Source organism: Taudactylus pleione, unplaced genomic scaffold (assembly GCF_031769625.1).
Source record: "Taudactylus pleione unplaced genomic scaffold, aTauple2 ptg000662l, whole genome shotgun sequence".
In the NCBI taxonomy this organism is placed as follows: Eukaryota; Metazoa; Chordata; class Amphibia; order Anura; family Myobatrachidae; genus Taudactylus; species Taudactylus pleione.
Genome location: NW_028285064.1, coordinates 989,320 through 1,016,644, shown reverse-complemented (window position 1 = coordinate 1,016,644; position 27,325 = coordinate 989,320). Strand labels below are relative to the sequence as shown.

Below are 27,325 nucleotides of genomic sequence, written 5' to 3'. Positions count from 1 at the left end.
AGATGAGATACAACTGAAATGCCTCTGACACTGTATCGCACGTACGCCTGGTTCCAGTGCGGAAACACCCTCTGCAAACACACTTGTGCTAACTCTACTTCAGTCCTCTGACCAGTATATAAAGAGTATATAGGGGACATTTTATTTCAGTCTGTGGGTTATGTTGTGGATAGACATCTCTGCGCAGCAATAAGCGTGGCAGAGTTTAATGATCTTCTGGTCCTGTGATCCTATCACTGTGGATTCTTCCATGTAGGTGTCAGGGGGTATAATGGCATGGCCCAGGTGGTCCTGTGATCCTATCACTATGGATTCTTCCATGTAGGTGTCAGGGGGTATAAAGGCATGGCCCAGCTGGCCCTGTGATCCTATCACTATGGATTCTTCCATGTAGGTGTCAGGGGGTATAAAGGCATAGCCCAGCTGGCCCTATCACTATGGATTCTTCCATGTAAGTGTCAGGAGGTATAAAGGCATGGCCCAGCTGGTCCTGTGATCCTATCACTATGGATTCTTCCATGTAGGTGTCAGGGGGTATAAAGGCATAGCCCAGCTGGCCCTATCACTATGGATTCTTCCATGTAGGTGTCAGGGGGTATAAAGGCATGGCCCAGCTGGTCCTGTGATCCTATCACTATGGATTCTTCCATGTAGGTGTCAGGGGGTATAAAGGCATAGCCCAGCTGGCCCTATCACTATGGATTCTTCCATGTAGGTGTCAGGGGGTATAAAGGCATGGCCCAGCTGGTCCTGTGCTGGGCTCGGCCATCATTGTCAGTGCAGTTAGACTCAGCGTAAGCAGCTGTCCCTGTGCACACAGTAAATACAGTGAAAATAATGAAAATCTTGAAACACATAAAAACCATCCCAGAGTTAATGGTCCCGTCACTGGCCTGGAGGACGAGAACTGATGATAGAGGGTCCAATGTCCTTGATTATACAATAGGGAGGGACTGCCTGGCCACTGACTCGCCTCCAGGGAGGAGGGCAGGGATAAAGTGCAGGGATACTGGTCAGACTGTGCTACAGACTCCTTTACACACCAGCTGGTAGAACACAGGAGCAAAATGTGAGTTGGGGGAAGGTGGGAGGTAATATGAGGGCTGGCTGGACTAGTGATGGATTATTTGTTCAGCTGGCTGCCTATGAATTCTACAAGGAAATATAACACCCACCTCTGCTGTATCTTCCCAATAGTCCCACTTCATGGCAACCAAGGGCCTGATTCAGCAAGGATCGCAGCTGCTCATAGTTACACATGCAATTGGCCGATGGTTTTGCACTGCGCATGCATCGCAGTGCGCGAAACAGCCGCTGCGAACGCAATGGGGACGCAGACCCATCGCAGATTGATTGACAGGAAGTGCCATTTGTGGGTGGTGACGGGGGGATGTTCGGGGAAACACAGGCATGCCAGTACATTCGCACGCCATTGCAGGGGCATGCATAAATTATCCGCTGTGATGCCATACGCAGTTGGAGATCTCATAGCAATTCCTGAGTGAGGTCTGACCCTGCCTTAACTGTGCGTATGGGTTCGATTTTACCAATTGTTTTGCTATATTGACAAAGTATACTGATGTGAGTAAGGGCAAGTGGGCGTCCTTATGTCAGGCTGCGATCACAATGCGAATGCACACATTTACATATCACCGCTGATATTAGCAACTGCGTTGCGTGCGTATAAGCATAATAGCGATCATTGCTGAATCAGGCCCCAAGTCCATATCTCTACTGGATCCCTTACGTGTCTCTCTGGGCCGTAAATGTATCCATGTTATCATTGGGCAGCGTGGTGTAAAGGTTAGTATTACTACCTCACAGCACTGAGCGTGTGGTTTAAATTTTCCTATGCTCCAGATAAAAAAATGATCCTTAGTGTGTGTGTGTGTGTGTGTGTACATGTAGTAGGGAATATAGATTGTAAGCTCCACTGAGGCAGGCGCTGATGTGAATGGCCAAGTAGTCAATGCAAAGTGCTGCAGAATATATATATGTGTGTGCTATATAAATAACTGATAATAAATGTTTAGATCTCCAGGTTGGGTAGCATGTAGTGTTATGGGTGCCAAAATGTTATAGTATATTCCAGGACATACAAGCCTACCCTCCCGGTTTTTGCAGGAGGATCCTGATTTTTCGGGTAAACCCCCCCGCACCCCTGGAAGGGCAGGCACTTCTCCCGCATTCTGCCCGCTTCCTAGTGAAGGGGGCAGAATGGGGAGAATGTTAGCGCAGATCGGCGGTTCTGAGCGTTGGGGCGGGGCCTAATGAAGCGATTCTATGATAATCGCATCATTTAGCTCGGCCCCCTAGTTGAAATATGCATAATCGCAGTGAATTCCTGCAAGGGGGCGGGACTTAACTGTGTGATTCCTGTGAGGGCGGGGCTTAATGACGCACTCCAGCCGGCCCTGCCCCCAACTCTGCCTACCTGCTTCACCTCCCCAGGCTTCTCCCGGGGAGGAATATTAAGTGGTCGGCAAGTGTGTTCCAGGGTCACTTAAGCACTGAGCCAGTGCTTTAACATAGGTTACATGTAATAATGGGCCTGCTTCAAACAAAGGTGGGCGCTGCTCATACTTGCCTACCCTCCTGATTTGGCCACGACCCCTCCTGCCCGCCCCCCTGCGCGATTGTATGAGAATACCACGCAGCGGCATTGTGTAGCGAGGGCGGGGGAAAAATGATGCAACCAATGCAACCCCGAGAAGCTGGTGTTATGCGTGCGCATGAGCAGCGCCACCGCCACTCATGCGCTGGTCCCGACGCCTGCCAGAATCATTCTGCCGGTGCCGGGACCCAGGATAGCAGCAGCGGCAGCCCCCCTCAGGTAAGAGGGCAGGCCCCACTGCTGTTGCTAACACATACTTGCCTACCCTCACGATTTGGCCGGGAGCCTCACGAAAATCGGGTGTCGCTCCCGGCCCCCCGGAAAGGCAGGCAAGTCTCCTGGCGGCCAACGACCCCTCTGGCACCGGGGAAGGTGGTGAAGCGATTCATGCTGAATCGCGCGATTTTGTACCCGCCCCCTGCTTCACAATGTTTGTAATATCAGCATTGTGTAGCAGGGGTGGGGCCCAAATGATATTCTCACGTGGCCCCGCCCCCCACTCTGCCCCGCAAATGACAGTAAGCTGTCCGGATGCGCCCCCTTCCACCAGACATGCCCCCCTGCCATGCCGATCTGGCTGTTCCCTCCCGGAAGGGGCAGCCAGAATGTCGGCAACCATGTGCTAACATGCATGCAAGGGTGTGGCTGCTATGGTGCCTGATCTGCCTCTGTGGCCCATCGCTCCCCCTACACCCAGTCAAGACACACAAGGAGGGCAGCTGGTGCACCGGCAGGCCGACATGGAGAGACAGCGCCGCCGGTCGCAATGCAATCAGAGCTCGCAGACTGGCAGATAATTAGCAGTGGAGGCTCCTGACTGGCTGCTGGTCCCTGAGCTATGATTGGCTCATGATTCAAATTGCGCCGGCACTATTTGTCCATGTCTACTGCTGCCTGACGGTGCGCCAGCTGCAATCAGCTGACAGCATGGCACCAAATCAACACCTGCTGGCTGCTGATGGCACACAGGGGGAGACGAGAGGCTCCTGGAGGCGTTGGCAAACGCAGGGGGGGGGTTCCGTCTGCCTGGAAACTCCCCTCCCCAGCCCACACCATGACCACAATAGAAATAGTAATATAATGGAATTTTGCTAGCACTGCATGTCCTTCTCAGTATCATAATGAAATAATTAGCACCACCTGTGGATCTTTTAACATGTATCAGCCAGTAATAAATAACCTGTGCACCAACTAGGAGATCTGGAAAACATTCACTGTTAAGGATGTGCTGCTATAGAGCCCAATATGTACATATATGTCCAGGGCAGTGCTAGGTTCCTCTGCTGCTCCCCCAGACTCCCGGGACTTGCTCCCATGCCCTGGAATGGTGCTCACATCTAAAATAAAAACATTCATCTCAGGCAGGATGGCCCTACTGCCGCATCTAATGGCTTATTGTGATCGCTGGTCCTGTATATGCTGGAATTATGACACACGATATACTTTGTATGATGCATATTAAAGCTGGATAAGTGCTAATTATGTCCTCTTCATGGACTGGCCACACTCACTCTAAAGTCAAGCATTTGGAACACCCCCTCTAGAAATCCTGTGTTTGCCACAGGGAGGGACACAGATAGGTAAATTGCTGGGGGAGTATAATGTTATAAGGGGCATTACTGTGTGGCATAATGTGTAAGGGGCACTACTATTTTGTGGAATATGTTATATGGGGCACTACTGCTATGTGGCATAATCTGTAAAGGGCAACACTGATTGGCATTGTGTATAAGGAGTACTACTGTGTGGCATACACTGAATGGGCTCTGTGTGGCATAACATAAATGGGCTCTGTGTGGGGGCAAACGTATGTGTTTTTTTACCTCTGGGAGCCCCTTTAAAATCTTATGTGGCCCCCAAAGTTCTAATTACGGTCCAGGGGTGGGCAATAAACGGCCCTTCAGCTGTTGTTGGACTACAAATCCTGACTAGCCTTGCAACAGTTTTAGCATGGCCAAATTGCATAACTGTGGCAGGGCATGCTGGGATGTGTTGTTCTACAACAGCTGGGGACAGCTGGGAGGGGGGAGACCCACCCCTAAGTTACGCCCTTGTATGCAAACACAGAGGGCTGACTAATATATATGGTCACTTTAAAAAGGACGAACTCTGGATTTAATATGAACTGGCATGAGCCATAAAGTATGACACTTGCTCAGACTATGAAGTTAAAAGGATACTTTTGTAGCTTTCACACCGGTTTTTGGTAGACTGACAATTTCCACTGGAGCCAGCCCTGGAACCTGTGTGATTTAAGAGTGTCCCAATTTTTAGCGATTGTGTGACAACGTGTGGACCTGACAAAGTTCAAACCTAGGCAAAAACCTAATCCTGGTCAAACTACACCATCATGCCAAATTTGGTAGAGCTATCTCCAAAACTCTGACCGTGCATAAGGGACAGACAAAAAGACAAACACGCTTTCTCGCTTATTATATATATAATGTTGTCAAATGACAAGAGCATGTACACTGTGCCAAGTAATCCCAAATCAGTTTAAGAACAGTGCCCACCAGTGGCGGCTCCAGAGGTAGGGCTGCAGCACAGTCCAAAATTCAAATAGGGGAACCAAACCAACTGCCACCCCAAACGCTGCCAAACAGTTGGTGTTGCTCCCTTATTTGAATTTTGGACTGGGCTGCAGCCTCACCTCTAGAGCCACATACATCGGAGGTTCTCATTATGTCATTTGTTTTGTGCATAACCAGTGTAACTCCCCAGAGATCAGCAGCTTCTGGGATAGTCTGGCACAAACAATCATTCCACATGAGTCACTTAGATCACCTATCCCCAAACTGGTAAACCGTGCCTGTATATTTTTATGCATTGAGCTGCTGCATACTTGCCAACATTCTGGCTGGGCAGCCAAGTCAGCACAGTAGGGGGCAGTGAGGGGACGTGGCACGATATAGGGGGTTTGGCCTCAAAATGCGTCATCCAGGAGACCAAAACCTTCACAAGGTACTCAGGAGTATCATGTAAGGAGGTGCCCCCTATGGAACACTGACCAGATTATGTTAATAGAGGCAGAGACAGAGGGGGTGCAGTCTTTTACCAATATAAGACTATCTGACATTTGTCAGGTTTAAAAAAAAATGTTTGTTGACTTTTTGGGTTGAGTGCAAGATTTGAAGAATGGGCTGGGGTTGCATAGATTACTTATGCGCCAGGAATCCGACAGGGGGTGTGGCTTCACAATTAGTACAAACAAGGCTTGAAAAACGGGATGTAGTCAGCATCCCTGCGTGCGGGATGCTGACGGGTGAAATACTGGCGCCAAAATCCCGACAGTAGAATCCGTTAGCGGGAGGGTTAGGGGTTAGGCATTAGGGGGAGGCACTACGGGGGGAGGGTTAGGTTTAGGGTGTGCGGGGAGGGGGAGGTTAGGTTTAGGCACTAGGGGGGGAGGTTAGGGTTAGGCACCCGGGAGAGAGGGTTAGGGTAGGGTAAGTCTTACCTTCTATCCTTATGGATGTCGGGATTCTGACTGTCGGGATGCCAATGTCGGTATTCTGACCAGCGACATCCCAAACGACGGGATCTCATAGCCCTTGAAAAACATAGCAGACAATTCATGCACATTACAGTATGCGGCTGGAAGTGTAGATAATAAGCACTCACGTCTCATGGAGCCCGTTAAAATTTAATTGCATAAGATGCGAATATAACTTTCTAACTTTTTAAATTCCACATTCATAAATATATCATCGGCCTTCCTCTTACCAAGCAGAGGGTCTCATTCAGACCCGCTCGCAAGCGCCAATGCGCTCTCAAGCGGGTCGATGTAGAGGCCCTGCGCACACGCAGCGGCCACACTGCACGTGCGCAAGTCCCGGAGCGAGAGAATACACTCACTACAAAAGGGGCGGCTGTCGATGGTGATCGACAGCTCGCCCCGTTTTGTAGGCGGGGCGGGGGGGTGGCTACACAAACGGAGGCGTTCCCGAAGGAATGCCTGCCATTTGGTGGCGGCCCCGCTGACATCACTCGTGATGTCAGTGGTGAGCTGCTGGCTCTAATAGAGCTGAAAGCTCAATGGGGCTTGCAGCAGACGAGACCCTACCACAAGGGTCTCGTCGCAAGCTTCGATGGACGCGATGGTCTTGACCATCGCGACCATCAACCTGGCCGCTCGCTAAAGCTGTGGGTGGTCACCCACAGCCTAGTGAGCGGCCAGGAGGCCGGGCCGAAAAATAGATGCGGCAGCCCTCATTCAGAGCGAGCACTTGCATTTTACGAGCATCTCTGAATGAGGTCCAGAGCTGGAATCATGCTTCATTAATTTTTTCTTTTTAAATCAATGCTCAGTATGCTTATATAATACTCCTATTAGATCACAGCCACAGGAGTTAGTCCAGGTCACAGATATATCCTGCCCTTCAGTCTATTTTAAACTTCTCATTTAACCTCATTGTCTCGTCTCGTTTCTCCAGCCCAAAAAACGTGCAGTGTTCTGGATCTTTGTATCACTCCCATAATGTTACATTATAGTCAATGGAAACATAGCTTTTAATTTGAAATCATTTTCATTGACACATTTGCTTCTGGCTATGTATGTCCACACACCTTATATGGCAAGGTGTCTAGGAGTCTATGACATCATCATTGGGATGGGTATGAAAACATTGGGGGCAGCATATGATGTCATTTGATGCGGGATAAAACATAATTGGGGAAAGGGTATAAAATCACATGAGTTCAGGTCCAGAAAAGTTTGATCACAGCCTTTATAGGGCGATAACAGAATGATGCATATACTGTACGTTCCACTGAGCTAGGTGCAATTAGACAAAAATGTTGTGAGGTGGGAGGAAATGACTGTGTTTTCTTTATAGATACGATGGGGGGCCCAGCTCTTTTTATGACCACCCTCCTGGGGCTCCTGGCTCTGGTTTCCTCGTCACTGAATGAAACGTCTATCTGTAAGCCACCCCCTCACTGGAGTATCGGCCCCGAGGTGCCAATGGCAAAGTCTTATGGCCAAGTCACAGTCGTGGCTCTTCTCCAGGCAAGTTGTGGCTTTTGCCTTGTCCAAGCCGCCAAGTAAGTAATCTCCCAGCATTCCGTTTGTGGAACTATGGAAAATTGCAACCAGTGGGAAGGTCTAAGCTAGGAAGGAAAAATACCCAGTGGTCTTATTAACTAGCTCGGTGTAACTTTCTATTTCTTACTGTAACCGAACTTAGGGCCTGATTCAGACCCGCTCACGAGCGCTGAGCGCTCGCAAGCGGGTCGATGTTGGGCCAGTGCGCATGCGCACAACGGAGGCGGCTCCGTCGTGCGCATGCGCGAGACCCGGATAGCGACGGTGGTGAGTGACAGCACGCCCCCTTTGGTGGGCGTGCCGGGGGCTTGGATGGCCAGACTGAGGCGTTCCCATGGGAACGCCTACCGTCTGGTGCCGGCCCCCCTGACATCACAAGTGATGTCAGTGGGAGTGCTCTCGGCTCTGATAAAGCCGAAAGCACTCCAGGGCTTGCGGCAGACGAGACCCTACCACAAGGGTCTCGTCGCAAGCCCGATGGTCGCGATGGTCTTGACCATCGCGACCATCTTTTTGGCCGCTCGCTATAGCTGTGGGTGGTCACCCACAGCTATGTGAGCGGCCGGGAGGCCGCTCTAAAATTCAGAAGGACGGCCCTGATTCACAGCGAGCGCTCTGTCAGAGTGTCCCGGCTCTGAATCAGGGCCTTAGTTTATTTTCTCTAAAGCCGTTTTCATTTGGCAGAAAAGTGGAATATGTATATATCTATGTTTACAGGTATTATAAGGGAAGGAAAAAAAAATGTCCTTAATTTTTTTCCACAATTACTTCTACAGTACAGTACAAAACAAATGTCAGTGAAAATCAGCAGAGCCGCAATTTGACCTAAGTGGGAGAGCAAGACTGGGAATAATAGTTTACCTTTTTCCTGCTTAAATTTCAGATCAAATATGAACAGGACAAAGGTCGTATTTACTATATATTTGCCAACTAAGCAACCCTGGACACCTCGTTCTCCACTTTAATACTGACAAAATGCAGGGATGAGGTCATGTTCGGTCCATGGTGTGTCCACGATTCCCTGCAAAACAACAAACCCAATGAACTTGCTCACTCTTCTCTGAAATGTATGGGGATGCACTGATTGGCTGAAAGTGTGGGAGCAGTGCTCTCAGTCAATCGACGTGTCCCCAATAGTTTGTATGGAGAATGACACGGTCACTGTCATCGCGGTTCTCCACTGAGCAAGTTTGTCAGGTTCTTTTTCATCCCGGGATTTTATTATTAAAGTGGAGAATGAGGGATGTGTGGGGAGTGATTATGCGGGACCCCATTTTTGTTTGGCCGGGTGGTCCGGACTTTCCAAGGGATTCAAGCTTTGAGCTGAATAGTTTGAGGCTGGATACCATTATAGCAGGGGGACCCCACGCTGTGTGTCTCCCTAATATAAGAGGGCTGATTGAAAAGTAATGAGACTGCCTCTGTTTTTCTGTCCCATAGGTAGACGTGGCAATGCTATGCTGGTTATTATAAAGGTTAACTTTATGCAAACTTTCGGCTTCACTAGGCATCTCATTCGAAGTGTATCAAAGGTACTGGAAATGCAATGAGTGTGTGCCAGGTGGGTACCCAGAAATCTCACAGAAGAGCAGATGCGACGACAGGTTGAATTGTGCAAGAACACCATTCGAGCGTCGGAGAGGATACCTGATTTCCTGACATCGATTGTGACATGTGACGAATCATGGATTCATCATCATGATCCGAAATCCAAACAACAGTCCAGTGTATGGAAACAAGCGAATTCGACTCCGGACAAAAAATTCCCTATGATTCCTTCGGAGTGTAAAGTCATGCTTCTGCTGCTCTTTGATGTGCACGGTATGATCATACAGCACTGGGTTCCCCTGGACAGACAATTAATGGTGACTACTATGCAAATGTCCTGAAAACCCATTTGCGTGGAGCCATGAGGAAGAAAAGACCACATTTGCTGAAGAAACAGTGGCTTTTGGTCCAAGACAGCTGTTACTTTGGTAGCACTGACTGAAATTAATGGGACAGCACTGGAACACCCTCCATATAGCCCGGACTTAGGGCCTGATTCAGAGCCAGACGCAATTAGCGCTCGCTCGTCCAGAAAATAGGGGTGGCTATTCAAATGAACCGTTCGCTCTTTGCGATCTGTTCACGCCTCTAGGTCTGAACGACCGAACAAAACATGCGAACGTAATTTTGAAAAAAACGCCCCCTGGCCGCTCGCATCCTACGTCATGTCCGCTATTTATTAGATTAATCGAGTACATCGACCAGCGTATGAACTGCTCGCTATTCTTGTGGTTGGTTTTTGCTACCACAATTTTGCGAGCAGTTCTGGCTATAAAATAACCCAGTGACGTGGTCAATGACGCTGCTGTATTAATCATGCACACCCATAAAATGCCCGTTATGACCTTTAAGCGCGCCTGCGTTCGGATCTCCACTCCCCGTTTTCAAGCACTTTCCCCTGTTACCACCCACATACGCCTCCTCCTGTCACTCAAAATAGCAGGCATTCGCTATTTAGCGAACAAACGATTTTCGGCCGCACTGACTGGTTCGCGCATGCATATTACGATCCGCACGCATGCGCAGTTGGGCAAACATCGCTCGGAACGAACGAGCGGCCGCTTACGAGCGGCTCTGAATCAGGCACTTAGCACCCTGTGATTTCTGGGCAATCCCAACCCTGAAAAACAACTGAGCAGAAAGAAGTTCTCATCAGATGATGAAGTGAAAAATGTCACAGCTGCAACACTGACAGTGATGTCACAGAACCGTCTCCTGCACGTCTGCGAATCGTTGTTGAAACGCTGCAAAAAATGTATTGAATGTGAAGGACGCTGCTTTGAAAAACAAAAATGTGGAGTCATCGGATTCTGAATCATAAAATTAGTCTCATTACTATCAGCCCTCGTAGCTTTATCCCCCTGGCTGGTTCAGCCTGGTGCTGGTTATTGGAAAATAAGGGGATCCCCCCTCTCACAAATTTCTAATACCAGCCCAGGCTGAAAGGTCCGGGGCTGGTTATAGATTTATGGGGAGGGGCCGGCAACACAATTTTTTTTTTTCATTTAACCATTTGTTGACTTTTCAACATAACAAATCCTGCACAGAACATATTGATCAGAGCAGTGCTTTAGCCAAACACGCTTACCACAGGCAGGTCTATTTTTTTAGTACTCGCCTACAATGTTTCTGCAGGTTATATCAGGTTAACAAACCCAATGGTTAGTAAATCCGGGGTTTCTATTGTTGTCTATGTAAAATAATCGATGTTTAGGCTGATGGTCTATTGCTGTCTAAAGCAGTGTTGGCTAACCTTGATACTCCAGCTGTTATGGAACTACATAACCCAGCATGCACTGCTACAGTTTTGCTATTAGGGCATGCTAAAACTGTGGCAGGGCATGCTGGGATATATAGTTCCACAACAGCTGGAGTGTCAAGGTTAGCCAACACTGGTCTAAAGACTTGTTTTTTTGCAATTTTCCGTTGGATTTGTCTTTAGTAAATCTGAGCGCAGGGGCGTATCTACCCATAGGCACTCATCAGGGGCACTGGCTGGCCAGACAGACTCTCATTGGCTGCTGCGTCCACGGAGGGAGCCGGCTGGAGCTCACTCATGAGCTCCGCCTTCCGGCTCCCCCCGCAGCGGGTGATGGGAGAGACGTCATGATGTCTCTCCCATCCCACAGTGCAGAGCGAGAGCGGGCCCGGAGGAGTGTACAGCATACTTGCCTACTCTCCCGGGACTGTCAGGAGCCTCCCGAAAATCGGGTGCCGCTCCCGACACCCCGCAAGTCTAGGCAAGTCCCCCGGAAAGCCCCGCTAACCCCCGCGCCAGCTGCAAAATTGGGTGGTGCGGGGGTGTGATGACGCGATTCGCGCTGAATCGCGTCATCATAGCCCCGCCCCCTGCCTTATAATGCCCCCTGCCTATTTGACCCGCCCCCATCCTCCCTGCTGGACGGACCTGCCAGCCCCCTCCCGGATTCCCCTGCCGAAATGTCGGCAAGTATGGTGTACAGTGGCAGTCGTCGGCAGGAGCGATAAGTTGCTTTTTTTTCTGGCACAGCACTTTGGGTGAGTGTGGCTACTAGGGTGCACTGTATAGGGGGTTGCCGCTACTGGGGGCACATTATGGGGTGGGATGGATGCTACTGGGGGCACTGTATTGTGGGGGCCGCTACTGGGGGCACGTTATGGGGGGGATGGACCGTAACGCTACTGGGGGCACTGTATTGTGGGGGCTGCTACTGGGGGCACATTATGGGGTGGGATGGCCGCTACTGGGGGCACTGTATAGGGGGAACTACTACTGGGGGCACTGTATTGGGAGCCTTCTACTGGGGGCAATGCATAAGGAGGACTACTACTGGGGGCACATTATGGGGTGGGATGGCTGCTGCTGGGGGCACTGTATAGGAGGACTACTACTGGGGCAATGCATAAGGAGGACTATTACTGGGGGCAATGCATAAGGGGGACTACTACTGGGGGCACTGCATAGGGGGACTACTACTGGGGGCACATTATGGGGTGGGATGGCCGCTACTGGGGGCACTGTATAGGGGGAACTACTACTGGGGGCACTGTATTGGGGGCCTACTACTGGGGGCAATGCATAAGGTGGACTACTACTGGGGGCACATTATGGGGTGGGATGGCTGCTGCTGGGGGCACTGTATAGGTGGACTACTACTGGGGCAATGCTTAAGGAGGACTATTACTGGGGGCAATGCATAAGGGGGACTACTACTGGGGGCATTGCACAGGGTTTCTACTACTGGGGGCACTGCATAAGGGGACTACTACTGGGGGGGACTTCCTGAAATTATGGGGGGAGGGGGGCGCCAGTCCATTACCTTGCCATGGGCGCTAGGATCCCTAAATACACCTCTGTCTGAGCGTTGCAAAATCAAAGGAAAATCGCAAAATTGATGCTTAGAAAATTTGAGGGGCAAAGTGGTTGGAGGATGGCTGGTCAGACCAAGCACATACACTCCTAGAGGGTCGATTCTGCAAATATAACCACTATGTGTAAAGGCTCCTACACACTACATGATATACAGTCAGGTCCATAAATATTGGGACATTGGGCCTGATTCAGACCCACTCGCGAGCGGCTGTCCGCTCGCAAGTGGGTCGATGTTATGGACTGAGCATGCGCACGATGGAGGGAGCTCCGTCGTGCGCATGCGCCAGACGCGACGAGCGAAGGAAAGTCCTTCGATCGTTGTGTCCGATCAAAGGGGGCGTGCTGTCAATGTTGATTGACAGCACGCCCCCTTTGGTGGGCGTGCCGGGGGCGTGCCTCCCTGACGGGGGCGTTCCCACGGGAACGCCTCCCGTCAGAAGCCGGCCCACTGACATCACTAGTGATGTCAGTGGGAGTGATTTTGGCTCTGATAGAGCCAAAATCACTCCGGAGCTTGCGGTTGAAAACCTCAACCGCAGGCTCCGGCTCACAAATTCGATGGTCGCGATGGTCTCGACCATCGCGGCCATCACAATGCACGCTCGTATAGACCTGTGGGTGGTGACCCACAGCTATACGAGCATCCAGGAGGACGGTCCATGAAAATGGAGCCCGGCCCTCATTCAGAGCGTGCGCTCTGCTCAGAGCGTACGGCTCTGAATGAGGGCCATTGACAGAATTTTCATATTTTGGCCTTTATTCACCACCACAATGGCTTTGAAATGAAACAAACAAGATGTGATTTAACTGCAGACTTTCAGATTTAATTTGAGGGTAATTACATCCAAATCAGGTGAACGGTGTAGAATTTACAACGGTTTCTATATGTGCCTCCCACTTTTTAAGGGGCCAAAAGTGATGGGACAAACTAAACAATCCTAAATCTAGCTTTCACTTTTTAATACTTTGTTGCAAATCCTTTGCAGGCAATTACAGCCTGAAGTCTTGAACGCATAGACATCACCAGACGCTGGGTTTCATCCCTGGTGATGCTCTGCCAGGCCTCTACTGCAAATGTCTTCAGTTCCTGCTTGTTCTTGGGGCATTTTCCCTTCAGTTTTGTCTTCATCAAGTGAAATGCATGCTCAATCGGATTCAGGTCAGGGGATTGACTTGGCCATTGTATAACATTCCACTTTGTAGCCTTAAAAAACTCTTTGTTTGCTTTTGCAGTATGCTTCGGGTCATTGTCCATCTGCACTGTGAAGCGACGTCCAATGAGTTCTGAAGTATTTGACTGAATATGAGCATATAATATTGCCCAAAACACTTCAGAATTAATTCTGCTGCTTTTGTCAGCAGTCACATCATCAATAAATACAAGGGAACCAGTTCCATTGGCAGCCATACATGCCCACGCCATGACACTACCACCACCATGCTTCACTGATGAGGTGGTATGTTTTGGATCATGAGCAGTTCCTTTCCTTCTCTTCCCATCACTCTGATACAAGTTGATCTTTGTCTCATCTGTCCATAGGATGTTGTTCCAGAACTGTAATGGCTTTTTTAGATGTTGTTTGGCAAATTCTAATCTGGTCTTCCTGTTTTTGTGGCTCACCAATGGTTTGCATCTTGTGCTGAACCCCCTATATTCACTCTTGTGAAGTCTTCTCTTGATTGTTGACTTTGACACATATACATCTACCTCCTGGAGAGTGTTCTTGATTTGGCCAACTGTTGGAAGGGGTTTTTCTTCACCAGGGAAATAATTCTTTTGTCATCCACCACAGTTGTTTTCCGTGGTCTTCCTGGTCTTTTGGTGTTGCTGAGCTCTCCGGTGCGTTCTTTCTTTTTAAGAATGTTCCAAACAGTTGATTTGGCCACACCTAATGTTTTTGCTATCTCTCTGATGGGTTTGTTTTGATTTTTCAGCCTAATGATGGCTTGCTTCACTGATAGTGACAGCTCTTTGGATCTCATATTGAGAGTTGATAGCAACTGATTCCAAATGCAAATGTCACACCTAGAATCAACTCCAGACCTTTTACCTGCTTAATTGATAATGAAATAACGAGGGAATAGCTCACACCTGTCCATGAAATAGCTTTTGAGTTGATAGTCCCATTACTTTTGGTCCCTTAAAAAGTGGGAGGCACAAATTGAAACTGTTGTAATTCCTTCACCGTTCACCCGATTTGGAAGTAATTACCCTCAAATTAAATCTGAAAGTCTGCAGTTAAAGCACATCTTGTTTGTTTCATTTCAAAACCAATGTGGTGGTGAATAGAGGCCAAAATCTGAAAATTCTGTCAATGTCCCAATATTTATGGACCTGACTGTATATAGCAATTTGGCTGATTCCAACACATCGGAACAACTAATCGTTAAAAATGTGTAGTGTGTATGCAGTACATCGTGTAGTGCGCGCTCCCCTGGGGTCGTCAGCCTCATTGCCTGATCTTATGTGCAGCATGTAAAATCAAGCGATGCGGCTGATGATCCCATGCAGAGCTATGCGATATGTCGGTCCGTCGGTGCTGGGGTCGTCGGCGACATCGCTGGACACACACATCGTTTAGTGTGTACCCAGCTTTACTGTTTTCTTTCTCTAAAGGTGCATACACACGGAATGATATATCATTACGATATGAACGATAACGATATCGTTCAACGATATATCATTCATATTGTTCCGTTTGTATGCAAAGAACGACCAATGTTTTAGCTGGACGATAACGATATTGTCCATCGGGCATGCACGCAGGCCAATCTAGACAATATCGTTCATTTTCTATATGGGATAACGATCGTTGGTCTTTCATCGTTGGCGTGTGGATGAACAATATCGTTCATCCACCACACCAGGAATTTCAAGGTAGATTGTTCAGCGTTATCGTTTGCTGAACATATCGTCCCGTGTGTACCCAGCATTAGTCTCCCAGTCTACACCCAAAACCAACAGTTGCACCAAATACACAATGTCACCAGGATGATACGGTGAATGTAGATATAATTGGGGAACTGATGACGGAACATGTGTGTGTGTGGATGATCTGTGTGATCTGTGTGTTCTTCTACGTGAGAGCAAGATCCCTATGTGAAACTGATAATCAGTTTTCTGTACCACTGGCAAACATCGTGCTCCTCTATAGTGAATCACATGCTTGAATGTTTTTTTTCTTTTTGCCTGCACTGAACGACATATCGTTCAGTGTGGGCACATTATTCACTGCACAAGATGAAGAACGATTACAATGTTGTAATCGTGCAGTCGTTCCACTCTCGTGTAGTGGATACGCGCCATTAGAAATTACCATTCTGCAGACCTATGCCAGTCTGCTTGAAAACCTCTATGCCACAGTTCTGACTGGGAACTGGGCACTAACCAACCATCCAACATGAAGTTGTACCAATTGTTTATGTTTGATAATTACATGAAAAAATAAGCCAAGTTTATCGTCTTCTGAATAATGCAGATATTCGGTGCTTAGTAGCCACTTGCCAGGTCCTCAGCCCATAACAGACAACCACTTCTGTCTTTTGGGTGCCAGGTGCCATCAGGTAACTGAGTAACAGATTTACAACAGTGACACAACAGAATAACTCAGAGCCATCTAAACATGGGAGAAATACTTTGTTCAGACCACAAGGGCGCAGCCATACTCTTCCCTTAGCTACAGGCTGATTTCAGGGAGGCTCTAATTAGAGAAAGGGCAGCACCACCATAACCTCATTGGAGGTGCCGTGTTTTTTGATTAGGGAATACAATATATATATATATATATTCAGGCTGTGACGCCCGACATATAGAAATAAAGTTTACCTTTTAAGAAGACTTTGAGTGCCGCCTTCTTCCCCTTAGGGGAACCCTGCTGTTACGTTGAGGATGGCAACTGTGGTGTGAGTACCGAATATTATATATATTATATAGGGTCGTATCTATAATGGGTGCACACAGGTCAATTTGTCCACGGGGGCCCACATAGCACCCATTTATTCAATTCTTACCTTTCCGGAGTCCTGCATTGGCGGTAGCAGCGCTGTACAAATCACCCGCAATATGGCGCGGTGGCCACTTTACCAACATTTTGCGCATGCGCAGTAGGGAAATAGCCGGGAAAATGACTGCTGCGCCCTTCATCCTGTGACCTGCTGTGCCACAGCACTAATGTTTACTGCTGCACTCAGTGCGCTGCTGGCCGCCGGATAGAGAGGAGGGAGCCTGCACGGAGACTGCACACGGGCGCCTTCTACCCTTAACATACGCGCGTGTGCGTGTGTGTGTGTATATATATATATATATATATATATTTATTTAATGCAACAGAGGTTGGCACTCCTGCTTTAATGCATACAGCTGCCCTAGTGCCAGTGTAAGAAAATTGTGCACTTATCTAGTATAGAGCCGTGTAAAGCTGTAATGCACCACACTACACTCCGCGTCTTGTAAAAGAATGCTTCATTTATTTGTTCAACGTTTCGGGGCTACATGCTCCCCGTCTTCAGGAACATACATGAAAGTAACAAAATAAAATCTTTCCTTATAACCCCACCGATTTAGTGCAAATGTCCATCAGATGCTGGGACCAAGAGCCTGATTCAGACCTGCTCGCGAGCACTATGCAATCCGTCGCTCCGGGTCTCGAATCAAAGGGGGCATGCTGTCGATGTTGAGTGACAGCACGCCCCCTTTGGTGGGCGGGCCGGGGGGGTGGCTGGCCAGACGGAGGCGTTCCCATGAGAACGCCTACCGTTTGGGGTCGGCCCCACTGACATCACAAGTGTCTCGTCGCAAGCCCGATGGTTATCGCGACCATCATCCTGGCCGCTCGCATTAGCTGTGGGTGGCAACCCACAGCAATGCGAGCGGCCCGGAGGCCGCTCCATGAAAAAAAAAAAAAGACGCCCTGATTCAGAGCAAGCGCTCTGTCACAGCGTCTGGCTCTGAATCAGGGTCTTAGTTCCATGAATGGGGGACAACTTTTTAAACTTATTGGGAGTGTTCACATTTCATCCACTATATGACTCAAACGGGAGGTAGTTGAAATCTCGACTGCCAGGATGCAGGCGCTCATAATGCCGACGCCGGAATCCCGACACCAGTCAGGATCCCGGTGCTGGCATCCCAAATGTGAGTAGTGGGGCTAGAGGGAGGGTTAGGCACTAGGTGGTGGGTTAGGGTTAGGCACTAATGGAAGGAGATTAGATTTAGGGTGCGGAGATGGAGGGTTAGGGGTAGGGTTAGGATACTTACCAACAAGTGTCGGTACCCTAACCCTGTTGGGATGCCGGCGTCGGGATTCTGACCACTGGGTTTCCGAGCGTCTGCATCCCGTACCCAGCCCGACTCAAACAGGCCATTCATAGAACTGACTATGGGCAGCACAAACATTCGGGGTGCCTGAGCACCCACAGAGCTGGCTCCTATGATTCGGCAAACGCGTTGCGGGAGGAATTACAGTCGCCTTGCGGTTAACTCTGCACCAGCACCAAAGTGTTTTGCGCTGAACGAGTCTTTGTAAATAAAGTCCAACAATGACAGTATGAAACTGCTCAGTGTTTACGTTAGCTAAATACAATTTCATGCTACATTATTTTAAACATATTTACTGAATGCAGATATCAATCATAATCAGTCAGCCTGCTGAATTTGCACTTTCTGATACGGTCATCACCATTTTTCCACCTGGCTAAGATCAGGGGACAGAAATGATGGCCTAATGTAAGTGACTGGACTAGTACTAAAATCCAGATTGTAACTGGCGTACACGTAAATCAGAGCCGGTCAGTGTACATTACATGGGATTAAGGGTCTCATTCAGACCCGCTCGCGAGCACAGGACGCTCGCAAGCGGGTCGATGTTACCCCAATGCGCATGCGCACAACGGAGGGAGCTCCGTCGTGCGCATGCGCAAGACCCGGACAGCGACAGCACAAGCTGTTGCTCCGGGTCTCGCACCAAAGGGGGCGTGCTGTCGATGGTGACTGACCACTGACGATGGTGACTGACCACTGACCTTTGGTGGGCGTGCCGGGGGCGTGGCTGCCAGACGGACACGTTCCCATGGGAACGCCTACCGTCTGGGGCCGGCCCCACTGACATCACTAGTGATGTCAGTGGGAGTGATTTTGGCTCTGATAGAGCCAAAATCACTCCAGGGCTTGCAGCCACGAGAAGGTCTCGTCGCAAGCCCGATGGTCGCGATGGTCTTGACCATTGCGACCATCATCATGGACGCTTGCATAAGCTGTGGGTGGTAACCCACAGCTATGCGAGCGTCCAAAAGGCCGCTCCACATTTAAATAGGACGGCCCTGATTCAGAGCGAGCGCTCTGGTCAGAGCGTCCGGCTCTGAATCAGGGTCGAAGCCCGGACTCCTATTCAGACACTGTTTATGTTGCTGCATCAATAACACGATTGTAAACCATTCCCCTGTCTTCTAGCATGGGGCCCCTGCAGGACAAGCTGACCAGCCAGGGACTCACAAACATCAGTTATATGATTGTAAACGACCAGAGTTCTTTTTCAAAGCTGATGTTCGCAGAGTTGAAGAGACGGGCTCCAGAGGGCGTGCCGGTGTACCAGCAATTGCCGAAGCAGGACGATGTATGGGATATTCTTAATGGAAACAAGGACGATTTCCTGATCTATGATAGGTAGGTGGCAGCAGCTATCAGGATGTGCATCTAATCCTATGTGGGATCCCTATGGTCAGTGTCGGACTGGGACATAAAGGGCCCACCAGGAGATTGCAGTGGTAGGGGCCCACGTTTAAAGGGTGTGGTCATCCACCAGAGGGGTGTGGCCAGCAACCACAGATGCTTGGTTAACCAATGGACAAATCTTGGTGTAGTTTCTATAGAAGGGAACCAAGCCCCCATGCTACCAAGTAACTGACCATCTAATACAGTAACAATCTATAATTTGAGGTCTGGAACCTGACACCTAGAGGAGGGCGGGGGGTGGGCCCACAGGCAGTGGGGCCCACCGAGGATTTCCCCTGTCCCCCTGTGGGCCAGTCCAACCCTGCCTATGGTGGGAAATATTTGGTGATTGGGCTGTTCCAGGCAATTCTAAAAGACACCGGCCACCAAAAGTACCAGAGTACCCCACATCGGCATATTTGTACATGAATTTTTATCCATTGTCGGATTGTACCACCCTAAATGGCCCCCATTTATTACTGATCGCTATTGCAATGCGATCTGGACATGACATTACCGCCCATAATCGCATTGCAATATGCGACCATTGCGCCCGGATGTATCATCCGGCACAGGCAGGAACGCGGGCACATGCACGGCCGCCATTACCGGGGAGGGAACCCTCCACCAGCTAATTATGCGCAGTGTAGCACATCTTCAGATGGCGTTAGCTGCTGGGGCCAATATAGGGAATGCATTGCATTCCGGATTTTGATAAATTTGGCAGCATCACATCCCCCATAGAAACCAATGGGGGAGGCGGCAGCCTGCGGGAATGGATGGAACACAGCAGGTATCAGCGATACCTGCTCCGGTCCCTCCTTAATACATCCAGGGGAAACTAAGTATTTGTGGTTAATCCCCGAAAATGGGTGTTTTCGGGGATTATATCTCAAATATAGAATGATAAATGGGCCCCTGTGTTAGATGCCATTGTGCTTCTATACACATCACTCACATAATAATAAGCAGAAACAGCACAGACACTATGGAAAATATAGAGGGAAAGGGGTCATTGCACATTCTCGGGGCTCACACCCCCCCAATATTCTCTTACATTACCTCTGATGCATTTCTATTTCTAATAAAACTCTGGTCAACAGACCCGTAGACTGGAAAAAGGTTCTGAGTTTACAAGCTAATTCGGGCAGCGTCCTATTTACAGTACCTCCTGTTTCAAAGCCCTGATTATAACACAATTGCCTGAATGGATACAAGTGATTTATATTTATTTATTCTTTACAGATGTGGACGTCTCACCTTTCATATCCGACTACCTCACAGTATCCTCCATTTTCCTTATGTACATGCCGCCATTCACCACACTTATTATGAAGACTCGTGTCAAAATTGCAGCTTTTACGCAAACATCACCAATAACGCAACGGTAGCAGTATATGTAACAGTATATTACTTGTTATCAGTAAGATAATATAAGTTAAATATACACAAAATCTTGTGAGATTATCACTGTGCATAGTACAACTGTTCTCTCCTGGAATAAACCAGCTGTATACAGTATTTTCTCCTGGTGTAACCCAGGCACATATACTACTGTTCTCTCCTTATGTAACCCAGGCACATATACTACTGTTCTCTCCTTATGTAACCCAGGCACATATACTACTGTTCTCTCCTGGTGTAACCCAGGCACATATACTACTGTTCTCTCCTGGTGTAACCCAGGCACATATACTACTGTTCTCTCCTGGTGTAACCCGGGCACATATACTACTGTTCTCTCCTGGTGTAACCCGGGCACATATACTACTGTTCTCTCCTGGTATAACCCAGGCACATATACTACTGTTCTCTCCTGGTGTAACCCAGGCACATATACTACTGTTCTCTCCTGGTGTAACCCGGGCACATATACTACTGTTCTCTCCTGGTGTAACCCGGGCACATATACTACTGTTCTCTCCTGGTGTAACCCAGGCACATATACTACTGTTCTCTCCTGGTGTAACCCAGGCACATATACTACTGTTCTCTCCTTATGTAACCCAGGCACATATACTACTGTTCTCTCCTTGTGTAACCCAGGCACATATACTACTGTTCTCTCCTTATGTAACCCAGGCACATATACTACTGTTCTCTCCTGGTGTAACCCAGGCACATATACTACTGTTCTCTCCTTATGTAACCCAGGCACATATACTACTGTTCTCTCCTTATGTAACCCAGGCACATATACTACTGTTCTCTCCTTATGTAACCCAGGCACATATACTACTGTTCTCTCCTTATGTAACCCAGGCACATATACTACTGTTCTCTCCTGGTGTAACCCAGGCACATATACTACTGTTCTCTCCTGGTGTAACCCAGGCACATATACTACTGTTCTCTCCTTATGTAACCCAGGCACATATACTACTGTTCTCTCCTGGTGTAACCCAGGCACATATACTACTGTTCTCTCCTTATGTAACCCAGGCACATATACTACTGTTCTCTCCTTGTGTAACCCAGGCACATATACTACTGTTCTCTCCTGGTGTAACCCAGGCACATATACTACTGTTCTCTCCTTGTGTAACCCAGGCACATATACTACTGTTCTCTCCTTATGTAACCCAGGCACATATACTACTGTTCTCTCCTTGTGTAACCCAGGCACATATACTACTGTTCTCTCCTTGTGTAACCCAGGCACATATACTACTGTTCTCTCCTGGTGTAACCCAGGCACATATACTACTGTTCTCTCCTGGTGTAACCCAGGCACATATACTACTGTTCTCTCCTTATGTAACCCAGGCACATATACTACTGTTCTCTCCTGGTGTAACCCAGGCACATATACTACTGTTCTCTCCTGGTGTAACCCAGGCACATATACTACTGTTCTCTCCTGGTGTAACCCAGGCACATATACTACTGTTCTCTCCTGGTGTAACCCAGGCACATATACTACTGTTCTCTCCTGGTGTAACCCAGGCACATATACTACTGTTCTCTCCTGGTGTAACCCAGGCACATATACTACTGTTCTCTCCTGGTGTAACCCAGGCACATATACTACTGTTCTCTCCTGGTGTAACCCAGGCACATATACTACTGTTCTCTCCTGGTGTAACCCAGGCACATATACTACTGTTCTCTCCTGGTGTAACCCAGGCACATATATTACTGTTATTTCCTGGTGTAACCCAGGCATATATACTACTGTTATTTCCTGGTGTAACCCAGGCACATATACTACTGTTCTCTCCTGGTGTAACCCAGGCACATATACTACTGTTCTCTCCTGGAATAATCCAGGCACATATACTACTGTTCTCTCCTGGTGTAACCCAGGCACATATACTACTGTCCTCTCCTGGTGTAACCCAGTCACATATACTACTGTTCTCTCCTGGTGTAACCCTGATTGCAGAAAATCGGGGTGACAGCAGGCTGGGTATGACCTGATAGCAGAGTATCGGGGTGACAGCGGCTGGGTATGACCTGATAGCAGAGTATCGGGGTGACAGCTGACCGGGTATGATCTGATAGCAGAGTATCGGGGTGACAGCAGGCTGGGTATGACCTGATAGCAGAGTATTGATATGACAGCAGGCTGGGTACGACCTGATAGCAGAGTATCGGGGTGACAGCAGGCTGGGTATGACCTGAAAGCAGAGTATCGGGGTGATAGCAGGCTGGGTATGACCTGATAGCAGAGTATTGGGGTGACAGCAGACTGGGTATGACCTGATAGCAGAGTATCGGGGTGACAGCGGCTTGGTATGACTTGATAGCAGAGTATTTGGGTGAAAGCAGGCTGGGTATGACCTGATAGCAGAGTACTGATACGACAGCAGGCTGGGTATGACCTGATAGCAGAGTATCGGGGTGAAAGCAGGCTGGGTACGACCTGATAGCAGAGTATTGATATGACAGCAGGCTGGGTATGACCTGATAGCAGAGTATCGGGGTGACAGCAGGCTGGGTATGACCTGATAGCAGAGTATCGGGGTGACAGCAGGCTGGGTATGACCTGATAGCAGAGTATTTGGGTGAAAGCAGGCTGGGTATGACCTGATAGCAGAGTATCGGGGTGACAGCAGGCTGGGTATGACCTGATAGCAGAGTATTTGGGTGAAAGCAGGCAGGGTATGACCTGATAGCAGAGTATTGATATGACAGCAGGCTGGGTACGACCTGATAGCAGAGTATTGATATGACAGCAGGCTGGGTACGACCTGATAGCAGAGTATCGGGGTGACAGCAGGCTGGGTATGACCTGATAGCAGAGTATTTGGGTGAAAGCAGGCTGGGTACGACCTGATAGCAGAGTATTGATATGACAGCAGGCTGGGTACGACCTGATAGCAGAGTATTGATATGACAGCAGGCTGGGTACGACCTGATAGCAGAGTATCGGGGTGACAGCAGGCTGGGTACGACCTGATAGCAGAGTATCGGGGTGACAGCAGGCTGGGTATGACCTGATAGCAGAGTATCGGGGTGACAGCAGGCTGGGTATGACCTGAAAGCAGAGTATCGGGGTGATAGCAGGCTGGGTATGACCTGACAGCAGAGTATTGGGGTGACAGCAGACTGGGTATGACCTGATAGCAGAGTATCGGGGTGACAGCGGCTGGGTATGACTTGATAGCAGAGTATCGGGGTGACAGCAGGCTGGGTATGACTTGATAGCAGAGTATCGGGGTGACAGCAGGCTGGGTATGACCTGATAGCAGAGTATTGATGTGACAGCAGGCTGGGTATGACCTGATAGCAGAGTATCGGGGTGACAGCAGGCTGGTTATGACCTGATAGGAGAGTATCGGGGTGACAGCAGGCTGGGTATGACCTGATAGCAGAGTGTTTGGGTGAAAGCAGGCTGGGTATGACCTGATAGCAGAGTATCGGGGTGACAGCAGGCTGGGTATGACCTGATAGCAGAGTATCGGGGTGACAGCAGGCTGGGTACGACCTGATAGCAGAGTATCGGGGTGACAGCAGGCTGGGTATGACCTGATAGCAGAGTATTGGGGTGACAGCAGGCTGGGTATGACCTGAAAGCAGAGTATCGGGGTGATAGCAGGCTGGGTATGACCTGACAGCAGAGTATTGGGGTGACAGCAGACTGGGTATGACCTGATAGCAGAGTATCGGGGTGATAGCGGCTGGGTATGACTTGATAGCAGAGTATCGGCGTGACAGCAGGCTGGGTATGACTTGATAGCAGAGTATCGGGGTGACAGCAGGCTGGGTATGACCTGATAGCAGTGTAGACTGTCACTATAATGTGCACAGATTATACTGGGAGCAATAGTCCTCCAGACAATAGTTAAACCAGAGTATAATGTTCTTGGCCAAAATGCATGTGGTGTTACATATGTAACACAGATGTGGGTGCTAGTGATGTTTAGTCCGCACGTGGTACAGCTTAACCAGTTCCTAAATGTATTGGATCAGGTAGAGCAACAAGTAGCAAATGACACAGGGATCTCACAGGTGTAATAACGGTGTGCAGGTTACATATATAGGCAGTCTGGAGCTCCGGGTGTTGCTGGGCCTTGTAGTGCGCCAGGCATGAAAGTGACTAATACACTGGCGGATGGTTGTGGTGATGCCCTGTACTGTAACGGTGGTGGTATAGTATACTTGAGGTCCGGCTATGTGGATTTGGGTGGCTCTATGCTGTGAGAGTCTCCTGAGTCCGTCTGTCCTCATGGAACGCCAGGGAGTAAAGAGGCATGGTAATGCCGTGCATGCACAGTAGTGCATGTCAAAGGTTTGGCCTGTCTGACTGAGCTCCAGCAGGTCCCAGTGACCACCATCCCAGTCCTGTCAGATGCTGGAGGGAGGCATCGCAGCAGCGAGGTCCTTCCAACATAAATTACTAACTAGTGGAATCATGGCCATTTCATAAACACTGGATCAGTATGGCGCCTCCGCTGACTCTGCGTGACAAATTCACTTTATGGTCTATAATATCTAAAATACAAATCACTAGTATTTAATATTTCTGGAATAACTACAAAACTGCACATACTAGATCACTTCCCCCCTGACCCTCGGCAGTGCCCATTAGACGGGTATTTGGAGATGTGTTCCAACAAATAATACTTCCTGGACGTCTGCTCCAAATATTTCTTCTTTGCTTCCCTCAGGTCACTGATAAATGTCGTTGGTGCAAATCAATTCACCTGCAGCATCTATGATTGGAACTACAATAACATATTGGCCATTAAAATATATTCTACACATATTCATGATTCTAGCCACATTTGGAAGCTTTAATTGTTGCAGATTATTATATATAAGATTTAGGTATTTGAACGGTCAGACTTGGTGCAGGGATCAATGATCCCTATTTTGAACCACGTACTTCTACCTTTTGGCGCCCAATCGTAACTGTATGCGGCGGTAAGCTGTTACATAGCAAGTCCCGTTCCACAATGTATTAATAAAATGTTTTTTTTTTTTTTACATCTCTCTTAACAGAAAACTGCCACTGTCAATAATTCCATGGATGTGAAAACTGAACAAGACTCGCCTCACAGAAAGACCCAAAACTCTGCTGAGAATCATGATCACAACATTCACAGCGGAGGTCGCGAAGAACATGGCCAGAAATCTCATCCTGCAACCAACAGGCAGGGGGAGAGCCAGCAGAAACATCATCCAATAGACAATGACGGAACACAAAGTCTCATCAACCAATCAAGAGCAATGCACCATAATCACAATCATCCAATCAACAGTAAGGGACCATGAACGATCCACAATGTAAGAGACCAGTGATCTCGCTATCTACTCAACAGTATTGGATAGTAAACTCCATTATAGAAACAGTATCAGTTGTGTATCGTACTCTTGTTCTGTAGTTCTGATATGTGTTTTTATGTCTACACCGTATACAGTGCCGAGAAACTATGTGCGCCATAATAATAAAAGTTAATAGTAATCATCCAAACACATAACAGATCTAACCCCATTATTGAAACAGCAATGGATCATAAACCCAAACATGCAAACACTAACAGACCATAAACTTCATCATCCAAACAGTAAAAGACCATAAACATCATCATTAACTGGAACAATAATGATCAAAATCATATGGACGACACAAAGGACATTACAATACAATTATATCCATAACTTGTAAATATCCATACAGCGAAATTGTCATTTCTATTTATGGAAAAACTTGTTTTTGTCATATGTATTATATATGTTCTTTGTATGCAGAAAATATAGCAGAAGCCAAGTTTTTGATCGCAGTAATAATATATTAAACTACAGCAAGGCGACTGCAGGTCTTAGCACTAAGCTGTGCTATTGGTGTGCATGGGTGACCGGTCCTGTATGTGTTCTAGCATCTGTGGTTCCAATATGGTAGCTGCAGGTATTAGTAAGAAGCTGTACTACTAGTATGGGTGACTGGTCCTCTATGTGTCCAGGTGTCTGTGGTATTAGTAAGAAGCTGTACTACTAGTATGGGTGACTGGTCCTCTATGTGTTCAGGTGTCTGTGGTCTCCAATATGGTAGCTGCAGGTATTAGTAAGAAGCTGTACTACTAGTATGGGTGACTGGTCCTCTATGTGTCCAGGTGTCTGTGGTCTCCAACATGGTAGCTGCAGGTATTAGTAAGAAGCTGTACTACTAGTATGGGTGACCGGTCCTCTATGTTTCCAGGTGTCTGTAGTCTTCAGTATGGCAGCAGCAGGTATTAGTAAGACCCTGTACTACTAGTGTGTATAGATGACTGTATGTCCCAGTTTATAGGGGCTTTTACATTTAGAACAAAACCCAACTGAAATGAATGAGCCATTATCCTGAATAAGCCATCAGAATAAATAGGATACAATAAAATGCATATATACAATAATGAATGGACTTTTACAAGTGAAGTGACATGCTTCCAATCTGTGAAATGGAGCACACATTGTCTAAATAAAGTGCACCATGCAAATACAGGAAGCTGCAAGAAGGGACACAAATGGGTATAAACGCATACGTAGAGGCAGGAACAAGGGGGGGCAAGGGGGCGGCTCGCCACCCACCCCTCACCACCACCACAAACATTTGAAAGGCGCCACTGTGAACCG

General features: G+C 48.3%; 1 protein-coding gene across 1 annotated transcript; it reads left to right on the top strand.

Annotated features, from left to right (window-relative positions):
* Nucleotides 1-877: 877 nt before the first annotated feature.
* LOC148478313 (selenoprotein Pb-like) lies at nt 878-27,325 on the top strand. The gene is made up of 5 exons (XM_088455594.1): nt 878-1,069; nt 7,450-7,657; nt 19,007-19,219; nt 20,513-20,654; nt 25,715-27,325. The coding sequence occupies exons 2-5, from the start codon at nt 7,455-7,457 to the stop codon at nt 25,985-25,987; spliced, it is 831 nt and encodes a 276-aa protein (XP_088311720.1). The 5' UTR covers nt 878-1,069; nt 7,450-7,454; the 3' UTR covers nt 25,988-27,325.